A 12,013-nucleotide genomic window follows, 5' to 3' on the forward strand; every position below is an offset into this window, starting at 1 on the left:
TGGAGGAGTGGGGGGTAATGGGTCAGTGTTTTGAAAGAAAGCTCGGGTTGGATCAGAACCTCTTTGATATCCTCTTTGATGGTTGTCTTTTTTTTCTCCCCTGTGTGTGTGTGTGTGTGTGTGTGTGTGTGTGCGTGTCATTCCAGGGGCATGTTGGGATTGCTCTCGCGCACACCCTGCCAGACTGCCAGGTAAGGTTTCGGCTGAGCTGTCCCGGGCTGCCTTTATGGGGTTCCATCACGCTCAGCACTCTCATTCACCGCAAGTGACCAGAACTGAAAAGAAAAACAGGCCGGGAACCAGCGTGGCAGTTTTCCCACCACAGTCACTCATTCCTCAGTCCTGCAGCCAGCAGCGGCAGGCAATAGAGAGCGATCGCAGAATGTCCTTTTCCAAAACACAATCGGCTCCAATTGTTGGTCTGGAAACAAGCCCTAATTTTTCTTGTATAATGTGCACTGCATAAATGCTGCTGTTTGTAGATACTATATTGCTATATACATAGAGCCAAAACACTGTAAACATAATATTTTAATCTTAGCAGAAGTTTACTAAAGGCAACTGAATCAATCACACGGCCATTTTAGGGGGGTGGTTTGTGCTAAGCTCTGAAAGACGCTTTCCTAACTCTGAAGTGCCTTTTTTTCCACGTCGATTTCAGGTGGTTCTGATCGAAAACAAGGAGCAGTCTCTGGTGCGGGCCGAGAGCCGGTGTGCCGAGCTGGGCCTGAGAAACGTGGGCTTCGTTCAGACCAATCTGGACTACTTCACCGGATCCTTCCAGATAGGCGTGAGTACGGCGGCGGCGGGAATCCGCGACGCCCGCGCGCCGCGTCTGAGCACAGAGCAGCTTCCGCGCGCGTTTCTTAAATTCGGGCTTTACAAGGTTAACTAATTACGCAGGTATACTGTACGCGGCCACCTGTGGAGCAGGTGCAGTGGAAATGCTGAATCAGGTTATCTCGTTACCTCTGAGAGAAAAACAAACGAAACTCCGGCCGAGTTGGAACATGTGGAAAGCAGCTAGCTTTAATCAGCGGCGGGTTTTATTGGCGTTCCCAAGCGGTTACGCACGGCCTCCTTAATCGGGCTCAGATGTTCTCTTCCCCCCTCGGCGGGTCAGCGGAGTCGGGAGGCCGTTGTCGTAACTTGCTTCTGTGGCGCGCGCTGAGAAACGGGGAGTAGCCGAGCGTGTGTTGATCTGAGGGGGGCTCCCTGTTCCCGTCACCGCGATGCACGAGGAGGCGCGGCGGGGTCACGCTCGCATTACCCCTCGGGAAGACGGACGGACTCCCACGCCGAGCCGAGCCGCTTCCCGGGGAGCGGAGATAGCCGCCAGCGCTATCGGGATGCTCTCCAGACAGGTCGACGACTCGACTCGCTGCACAGGAGCACCGTCGGGCTTCGGTTACGTAGGGCTCTTCGGTTCCCCTTCGTGGGAGTCGTCCGGTATGTGCAAGCACACAGTAAATTCAGATTGCCCCGCTCCCAGTGCGAGAGGATTTACCCTGCCCCGCCTCCTCCTCGGGAGTTAACGTGTGCTACATTCCAAGAGTGTTAACGGCTTCATTAGGTCAGTTTTCCAAAATAAAACCGTTCTCTAGTCTGGTGGTGCGTATTAGGAGTTATTTGTAAAAGTTACAGTCAAAAGGTTCCGTGGCGGTGAGACATGCGAGGCTGTAGTCTGAGTCTGTAGGTTTGATCCTCCTCCATGGCACCTTCTGACCTATGGTTCCTTCTACAGTATATCTGTTACCCTCTCTAAATATACAAAAAAAATACAGAAGGAGGGTGGACTGTCCGCTCTCCTTTGGAAAAAAAACGTTTCCTCAGCAATAGTGGTTGACAGTTCTGTCCTGTTAGACCGCTTTCTAGTTTATAAACATTAGTTTAAGCAGCAAATTGGTCAGATGTTGCTATGAACACCTGCTGTGCTTTTCTGTTTGTGTGTGGAGGCGATTCATAAAATGAATATATAATGATGAAAAATTAAAATAAAAAATGATAAAATATCAGCGCGCTGAGGAAGGCCGAGCACCGGAATGTTTGTATACCTAAAAAAAGTATGAAATTTGAACGGGACTATTGTGCTGTCCCTTTTCTTCAGTTTTGTTTGCTGTTTATCAAGGACTTGGCACCCCTGAATAAGAATTTATGGGAGTGAAGGATGTTGTTTATGTTCTCTTTGATTAAAATACCGCCTGCTCGTTTGTTTGTTTTGGTAAATTGGGAGGAATTTTGCTGCCGTAAAGACAATAGAATCCTTTGTAATTGTGACTCCTGTTGCTTAAATACATAAACATCGGTATAGGTAAATCTGTATGAACTAAATTGTCATTTGCAATCAAATTGCTGTGGAAGACCTTTGTTGTAATAGGGGCTCAGTTGTTTTGCATTTCCCCAAGTAATTTTGCAACTTTTTTCCTCCTTAAAATGTAATTGTCAGAAACCCTTATACCAACCAAGTACATGTCAGCAAGTTCATCTATGGTATCGCTCAGCAGAAAACCAGCATAGACACAGTTGCTGTACCTGTGACTCTTGCTCCAACAGGGCTCCTGCACTGTTCTAATGCAGCAGACTAATTTGCATACGCTGACTTCATTGGCTGTTGTGACTTGTGTATTAATGCACCTTCAGGACAGTGGTGAGCTGTAGGGCTGCATGATAATATTGCGGTCATATTGTTGGTATTATCCGACAATTTATTAGCTTAAAAGGAACTCATCAGTATTGGGCGATGACACTGATGATGCAACATACATCAACCAAAAATGAATGCCACTGATGCTGTAAATTAAGTGAATATTTTGTGCTCAAAAAAGTAACCTAATCATAATCATCTGAAGATTTTTATTTATTATATATTTTTCAGTCATAATTTATATCAGCCACACTCACAAGAAAATCTTTGCAGGGATTCAATAGCTCTTTAAATGCATGCAGACTGCTTAATAACAATTTATTACATTTTTCCGACGTAAGTGGATATATGTGTGTGTGTGTGTGCACATCCTCCGTGAACGTGGAAACTTGGTTGCAGTTTGCATTTGTGCTCTAATGTAAAACAGGGCTGCATTGGGCAACGTTGCCAGGAAAATATGGATGAATTAATGACATTGGCCCAGAATTTCCATATCACGCATGCCTAATAAGCTGACTCTGTTGCAGTAATATTTCAGAACGATACTTTGTGACTGGCTGATAAAACTGTCATTGTGCTTATTCTGCAAGACACAGGGCTGTTGTCTGGAGTTAAGTGAGTATCCTCCAGTATATCTTGCTCATTCTTAGAGAATTTGGTTCTTTCAACGTACTGTTAGACTTTTTTTTTTTTTTTTTTTTACATAGTTGTTATTCAGTACCCTCTGCATGTTTTGCTGTTTTTCTTTGGCGAATGGTACCTTGACAGATGATAGCCCTTTTTATGTGAATGTGCAGTATGCCTACAGATGAGACTGGGTCAGCTCATTCCAAATCACAGAGAATTTTGTCCCAGTTGCTGAAATCCCAGCTGTGTTGCTAAAATTCTCAACTCCATCTTGAATAGAATTAATTTTTGGAATATAGGAGAACCAAATAGCCTACACACTGTAAGCTGTAGTACCTGATCGATTCATTAGTTGTCAGGTGTATTTGTCCTGATATATATATATATATATATATATATATATGTACCTGAGATGTATTTATATATGTTATATATTTACCAGCATGCACATATTTAGAATCTAAATTTCATAGGTATAGATATTGATATTTTCAGTTCATTTATTCGCTGGTGGATGAGTAAGTTGACGTGATGTTCCCTGTGCATATTCAGGGAAAAGAGATGCCCGTGACTGAAATATGGGAGTCTGCTCACGGAATTGTGGGAAAGGCTTTGGGTTTTGCTTCTTGGTGGCTGAGACAAATGGGCATATATTTGTACTTCCCTTAATTAGAACTGCTCATTGTTCCAGCAAACATTCCTCGGAGACCTGCTCCACTTTTATGAAAAGAAATCGCACAACACTCGCAAAACTGAGGAGGTGTGTTTTGCACATCAATTCGATTTCCTGCATAGACTGACCACAGATATGCCCTGTGTGGAGAGCTGTTGGTAAGCCTGAACTGTTTCTTACTTCAGGTGTGTCATTTGTGGCATGAGCATTTCTTACTTTTAAAAACATTTTTGATTCGCCATACAGTACAGAAGCTGGCCTGGGCAGATACTGCAGGCTTCTGATTCCTTACTCCCTACGTACAGTGTGTCATGTTGATTAATACAAGTATGTGTTATATATAGGGTCATTTGTAGTCCATTAGTCCAGTAGATCCATTCGTTTAATGTTCTTGTGTTGTTTGTGCTACATTTGGAGTCGGTCTTCCTCTGATATAGTTGGGCTGGTTAAGTGTTAGTGGAGTATGCAGTTGTTGCAAAGCATGCGACTGCACGCACCGGCACAAAGTTTTTGATGTGGGCCGTCTGGTAAACCGGTGCAGCCAAAATTCTGCGGCCTCTGGCCCAGCTCTCATGCAAGCTGATCCTCGCCTCACTCACAGAAAACGCTGCGATCTTTCCCATCTGTTAGAAGACTGGACTTTCAGTTGATGTCACGACACCTTTGTCTGCGCGAGAGACCAAGCTTAGATCCTCATTACGTTTGAACACCTCGGAGGGTCGCCCAGTGTGAATGACCAGTTTGAGTCACGGCCGGGAGACTGATGCCTCATCGATGACAAACTGCCAACTCCTACCAGAGACCCATCAGTTGTGACAGACAGTTATGGCAGCTGTGCGATGATTAAAACAACTTTTAGTGGCAAGTCTTGCTGTAATGCTGATGACATGTCTGTCACCTGACTTGTAAATAATAGTTTGATATTGCTCTTGGAAAGTGCAAAAAAAGGAGAAAGTTGATTATGTGCCAGCAATGATTTATCGCCAAGGATACAGTGTTTGTGCTAAATCAGCGCACGGAAACGGTCAGCCCGGTTCGCCGTGTGATGTCTCGGGGAAATATGACCCTTAAGGGGCAGATATGAAACTCACTTTTTGTTGTGAGCGGGAAATGAATGGCCGTCGCAGAATTCAGCAGCCCCGAGAAACGAATTCCGATTTAGTTCCGGAGCTCGCGTTCAAGGCCAGGCCTGTACGGGCGCTCTGGTTAATTATGGGCTGAGGTGAACTTCGCTCTTCGCTCGCGAACTTTTCAGCGAGAATAGAAAGCTGCTCCGCAAGACTGATGAGTCTAATAAGGAGAGAGCCATTTTTTTTTGTAATTCTCTTCAGTCCTTAATAATTCCTTTCCATTTATTATCATCTCAGAAAAAAAAAAAAAAAAAAGAAACAAAAGGTTTCACTAAGTTCACTCAGTTTACCTTTTCACCCGGTGCTCAGACGTTCCCGATGCCCCGTTTCCATTCGTGCGTTTCCGAGTGTCTGCCTCAAATGCTTGCGAAATGCAAACATAAAATATCAATGTGAGGCTTACTTTGTTTTTGAAAAAACAAGCTGTACCTTGTGAGCTTCACAGGTCTCTGTAATTATGCAAAACAAACTCCTCTTAGCAAAACATCCTCCCATCTTCTGCCTCATTTTTACAGCCAGGGATTTGTTCCAGAGATGGATAAGGAATGAATAATTCTGCCTCAGATAGTGATATGCTGCCAGTGTTTACCAATGTAACAACATATCAACATTTATTATATACAGCATGCACCAATATAATTGCTTGTTTTTGGTCACCTCTTTTGTCTTTCGGATGGTTTTCATTTTCTTGACTGTTTAATTGTTAATTATCATAAACCGCAGGCACTACACCACCTGCTGATGTGTTTTAACAATTACCTGGCTGTGAACAATGAAGATTTGGAGATTCACAGTTCAAGTGCAATGCTGTTTATTTCCTTCTGATTTGAAATTGTTTATCAGCAGCTTTTGTTTGATATGTGCATTCTTTGATACTGAAAGCTATTTTACTGATGTTTATTGAACCAGAACATTAGTTGGAAATTCTGTCATAACTGTATCTATGAACTCGGTTTTTATACGACAATTGCTCCATGCAAATTGTATTAAAATGAAAAGAGCAAGTAACCGACTAAAATGGTAATATTCACAACTCGTGGATACCTTTTAGTGTTTAATACAAATAAAACTCGTAATATATTTAAAGCCTGAGCCAAAGCTCGAAGATCGGGGAAATGGCACATAAGTCTCTTGGTGTAATGAAAATCTTTCCCACATTATTGCACCGAATGATCTATGCTGTGGAGTTGGGGTTCTCTATGGGCAAAGACTGCATGGAGACAGGGAGCCTGAAGCATGACTGATCGAGATAGGCTGAACGGCCTGTTCCCCACGTCACACATTCTTATGTTCTGAAGCGTTTAGGAGAGGTGCTGAAAACACTGAAACATATTCCACGGATGATACCCGCAATTTATTTTTAAATATTAATACCTTGTTAGGCTGTATTAGTTCAAATAAGGAGTGAAGTCCATGTTTTAAGTCCAGAATAAATACAATGCAAAAATATTCTGCATTTGGTCACTGTTTAATATGCAGCAGTTTGCTTTTATTAAGACTATATTTAGCTTTTTTTATTGTGGGAATTTGACTGTGTTTACTGCTGCTAGTTCTCGGCAGTCTTAAAGAGATGCATACTGGTGTTCCCCATGGCAACAACCGAACCGACACTCATTACAGAGTCAACAAGTTCCGTAGAAAATTGCAGGGGTACCCAAGAAAATTTCGGGTAGGTAATTTAAGGGGTGTCAAATTGGTTGGCAAGGCAGCACAAACACACATAAGCACACGTGCGCAGACACACACACACACAGACACACAGCCAATTCCCTACAATTTACAACAAAAACATAGAAAGGATTAAAAATCAATACGGTGCCACAGCAGCCTTGACCCTGCCTTTTAACGAAAGTCTGTTTCATTATTTTTTAGTAACATTAAAATTTAAATCCAGTCAGAATGTAAACTCGCACGCTTTTGCGAGCCCCCAAACTGCGTGCTTAGGTTTCCAGCGGCTCATTGGACACTTCCCCCCGTCCCCCGCAGGTGGCGCTGCACGCGTGCGGCGTGGCGACGGACATGGTGATGGACCTCTGCGTCCGCGCTGGCGCCGCCTTCGTGGTCAGCCCCTGCTGCTACGGATACATCCAGAACACGCTCAAGTTCACCTTCCCCAGGAGGTCCGCCCCCGACGCTCGCCACATCGCACACAACCAGCAGGCGTACGCGGCTTTCACGATCCGTGCGCCACCACCTCACACGGGGTCCTTCTAGCTGGACCTCGAACGGTCATGTGGACCATGTGACCTGCTGAGCCCTGGTCAATTTCAGGTGAGCATGGTTCAGCAGGTTGTATGGTCCACTTGACCGCTCCAGGTCCTGCTAGAAGGACCCCGTTTGGGGCAGTGGTGCACAGATCTGAAAAGGCCCGTAAGCCGTCTGGTTACATTAAGCTATCAGCCACTTATTTTCCTGCATGGGGTTAAAAAAATGGCTCCTGAGCTCTGTGGGTTAAGAAGCTGTTTCTTACCCCATGCAGGAGAAATCAAGTGGCTGATAACTGGATTCTAGCCATAGACTGTACTGTGTACAGAATGTGCCACAGTGTGTTTTGTAAGATTAAGGAGGGGGAAAAGCCAGATCCTAGCGAATTTGAGTGGACTTGAATTAAGTGAATCGCTGCCCATTTTGCATTGAATTGGCTCGAAGGACTCTTCTAAGCATCATCTGGAGTTTACATCTTAATATACCATTACCTGTTCACAGGTATTTGATTCTGTTGAATAAGTGATAACTGTATTATTGCTCAGTCAGACACAGAGCAGTGCTATATAAAAACACAGTTCAGTCATTTATACTTGTACATGTACAAGTGATAATTGCTGATGTGTGATCCTATGTTAGATAATAGATCAGTAGTACGTTTTAAGCTGATGTATTCTTACTGTAATATTGCTTAACATTCAATCAATTGTGCTTTCAGTTACTGAAGAAGTTCAGTATTAACACTATACTTATACACCCTGAATTGCCTTTTTGTGTAGACCTACCATGGCTTCAGTGCTGCTGTAGGCCAAGTTAAACATTAGGACCAGTTCTGCACTGCCTGACTGCTTGGACCTTTGCCCTTCATTCCATGTTGATTATTAGTTTGCTTCCATCAATAGAGTATTCCTGTTCCACTTGTTCTTCTTAACATCACAAACTAATCTGGACTTCCCATGACTCATGTAGACTTTGCCATAAATGGACTCCACTGTTTTTGAGAGATGTTGGGACTGCATTTGTCTTTTGTGCTGAGTCTTTTAGGATGAGAGAGTATGAGAACACTTCATGAAGTTCCGATAAAGGAAGATATAAGGTGTCTATTAACTACAGTCACATATTGCATTACTGATTGCAGTCAGCATAATATAGTTGCATGTTCATTTTATGCATTTCAGTTGTGCGTGTTTTTTCTACATGTGTTGTAAAAATGTCTCCTGTGTTCATGCTCTGTAATTGCAGCCAGAAGTTCTCGGACACGTTGAGTTATAAGGTATGTTGACGGCGATCACTGCCTATCACACGCTTGCGTACCGAATGCTACGTTTCAGCTATTGTTTTGGTCCTGACTGAAGCCTAAACTGAACCACAAGGCTGTTCAACACCCTCATCCTCACACTGCCTTCAGCTCACCTTCACCATTGCCTTGGTTCTGCTGTGTCCTGTGAACATTTTTAGCTATGTTAGCCATTTATGTTAGCCATTGCTAGTCTATAATGCTGTAACCATCAGTCTTTAATATATGATCTCCCTACTCAAGCTCTCACAGTTACTGGACTCAGCATATTTAAGACACCAGACCTTTTTGTCTGTTCAGCTTTTCAGGTTGCTGCAGATTTGCTTATTTCACATTGTGGAATGTCACTTTGCATTGTGACTACTATTAGCCACACTTAATCTGTTTCCTCTTAGAGTTCCAAAATGAAGTTTTGTTTTAGAAATTAGGTCTTCATGTGAGCTCTTGGGATTCCAACGTCCTCAGGAATCACAAGATCCTCGAGCGTCATCTTCTTTACTGACGCTGTGTTGAACATGGGAGATTTGAAAAATCCCCCTAACATACTGTAGCTCTAAAAATTCACAAGGTAGTCGCAAAGTTTTCAGTGCACTTTACAAAGTCGCTGTGCAAACATCATATTCTGAGTACTCCCATTGCAGTGGCTTCAAATAAATCAACAGCTATCCTTAACTGTGCCTTAACCTAGCTCTTGCCTTTAATTAAGAGTCGGTGTTATGGACACATTTTTATTGCAGTCAGTCCCCTACTGTGAAAACTGATGATAAAAACACACATAGATGCAGTGCATGCGGTTATCAAGCAAAACATTTTTGGCCACAAGAGGAACTGAGATGTCTCCTCATAGTTCACTGCAGCATTTAGATTTTCTTTCAGCAAAAAAAGCATGCTGTTTGTCCGTTTTTTGTAATTAACATTACCATTATCAAGGTTAGTACCTGTGTGAAATTGCTCTTTTCTGTTGAGAAGGGCTTTTAGTGTTCCTCAAAATCTGCTTGCCTAAGAGAGGCCGTATTAGTGTACCATCAAGCTTTTTGGTACACTGCTGGAAGACATTCAGTTAAATGGAATGCGCTCATTTATTAAAGCTAAAAGCCGACGGTTTTTTCCCTTCTCCTTATAGCTAATCAGAGTAACAGGAGGCTCACAAATTGCTGTACGGCTATAGGAGATCATTAATGGTGAAGTATCGATATTTTCCTCCAAATCTGATTGGCCGCGCGTTGCCCCGACGTTGACTCCTGACCTCAGTAGTGAAGAATGGAGTCCATTATAGATTTAATAGGCTTAATTGGCTGACGTCCTCAATGGTTTGTACTACTTCTGGGGACTGCAGTAACAGACTGCGGTTGTGGAGTGAATATTGCTTCTGTGCTGAGCAGGTGTACAGTACAGAGCTCAATCAGTTTCAATTAATGCCCCTTCCCTTCTCAGTGAAAACCTGACCTGGCTGATGAATGCCCGATGCTGAAATGGTGTAAACGCAGGCCGAGACCTTTGAGTGTTCTCGTTCGCGTTCCTTAAAAGCGAAGCGGAGCGTCTGCTCTTTCTCTCCTGTGGCTCCTGTGTGGTTCCATGTATGGTTTAGCATTGTAAAAGTCTCCCCTGTGCCTCCTCCCCCCCCCCCCTGTAGGAACACATGATTCTCTGCCGGTTCGCTGACCAGACGGACGTCCAGCTGCCTCCCGATCGACGATCGATAGGTAAGAGCCGCGTTTTCTCCTCGGTCCCTTTCACCGCGGTAAAATTAGAACACGCGCTCTTCGTCGGCCCGGCTGAAACCAATTCCATTCCTTTTGATGGATCGTCCGCCCATTTTAGCGGTTTGTTAGTTTATCGCCGAGAATAGGAAGAAAACAAGAACAATGCGGCGGACGTTAATCCCTCAGGTCGTTCCTGCGAGCCGATCTCCACTCACCTTGATAGTGCTTCCGGCAAATGAAGTCTTCTTGCTACTCTGCTCGCTCCCCACGGTCTCATCAATTTGAGCAGCTGTCAAATAAATCCCCAGTTCCTGTCACATTGTCTTCCGCTCCCTTCTTACGGCCACTGAAATACCTCTCTGGGCTTCTCAGCGAGCACGGGCTAACGGGCTTTGATCGCGGCTTTGATGTGTGCCAAATGTATTCATTCACTTGAATTCTGCAGCGGAGCAGGGTACAATTCAGCTCAGAAGCTATTCATGTTACACAAAAGCTCAAAATATTCATGTTACACAAAAGCTCAGAACAAGTTCATACAAAAAAATTTTTTAATTTGAAATTATCTGCGCTCTATGGCCCAGTGAAGTGTCTGGTTTGGCAATGTGTTGCTGACAAATGAATGTGGACGTTACTGAAATGGTAATGTGTTGCTGACTAATGAATACGGACATTACTGAAATGTGGACATTACTGAAATGGCAATGTGTTGCTGGCTAATGAATGTGGACGTTACTGAAATGTCTCCTCCTGTATTTATAACCCTCTCTCAGGGAAGCAGTGCATGGGCCTAGTGGATCTTGATCGATCCTGGAGAGCAGAGGCTCATGGGTACTCCGTTAGGGTGATGACCATGGAGCCTGACAGCTGCTCCCCGAAGAACAACATGCTGGTGGGCGTGCCAGCAGGTCAAAACTTCAACTGATCCTCAGAACCCAGAAGTCTCTATGGTGACTGTGTTCTTGGTAAAGCACTGAGAGTGTATCAGACTTTTTGCCTTTCTGATATAGTTATTCAAGCTGGTAGGGTCATGAATGTGAAAGGACAAGCAGGTCAATTCTGTATCATCCTTGCTGAAATGAAGCTGAAATGGCATCAAATCCCTAAAATCCCATGAAAGGAAAAATGGTTTTAAATTTTTTTTATTGAGCTTCTTTTTTATCTTAGAACTACTTTTTATTAATTTTTTGTCAGCTAAATGCATACTCAAATGGAAATTCCACAATACAGTCATTATGTACATGGAGTAAGAAGATTCAGGTGTCTTCTGAATGTATTATTATTATTATTACAAAACTAATTGTTACAATTGATTTATTATAATTATTCTTAGATATGCTGTTATGATTATGCTCTCTGATTAAATTTAATGGGATTGTGCACCCTCCTTCTGAAACCATGGGCCGGTGCTGTAGGCCTTCATGGCCCGGTGAGCATCTATGGTCCCAGATCTCTATCGTGGCCCTCCTGGTATGGCAAGGCACTTCCTGCCTACTGTTCTGGATCTTCATGCATGATGGAGCCCTTTGAACGACAGGGAACACCGACAAAACAGTTTTACCACCTCTGGAACAGTAACCAAGATCAGGCTCCATGTACCTGTGTATTCTGTAGCATTATTTGTGTTTATACCAAATATAAATCCTTTCAAAGATGCCATTGAAAAGGTTGGCAGCTACATTTTGAAGGAATAAAATTAATTTTAAATAACTTTCAATAAATGGCAATATTTGACAA

General features: G+C 43.4%; 1 protein-coding gene across 1 annotated transcript in view; it reads left to right on the forward strand.

Annotated features, from left to right (window-relative positions):
- gstcd (glutathione S-transferase, C-terminal domain containing) overlaps positions 1 to 12,013 on the forward strand; it is a 34,878-nt gene extending 22,865 nt beyond the window's left edge. Inside the window, exons 7-12 of the mRNA XM_064335171.1 lie at positions 147 to 191; positions 662 to 790; positions 7,061 to 7,194; positions 8,522 to 8,552; positions 10,210 to 10,279; positions 11,050 to 12,013. Of these exons, the coding sequence (XP_064191241.1) occupies positions 147 to 191; positions 662 to 790; positions 7,061 to 7,194; positions 8,522 to 8,552; positions 10,210 to 10,279; positions 11,050 to 11,201 (561 nt within the window). The 3' untranslated portion in view covers positions 11,202 to 12,013. The remainder of the gene's footprint in view (positions 1 to 146; positions 192 to 661; positions 791 to 7,060; positions 7,195 to 8,521; positions 8,553 to 10,209; positions 10,280 to 11,049) is intronic.

Source organism: Anguilla rostrata, chromosome 5 (assembly GCF_018555375.3).
Source record: "Anguilla rostrata isolate EN2019 chromosome 5, ASM1855537v3, whole genome shotgun sequence".
NCBI classification, from domain to species: Eukaryota; Metazoa; Chordata; class Actinopteri; order Anguilliformes; family Anguillidae; genus Anguilla; species Anguilla rostrata.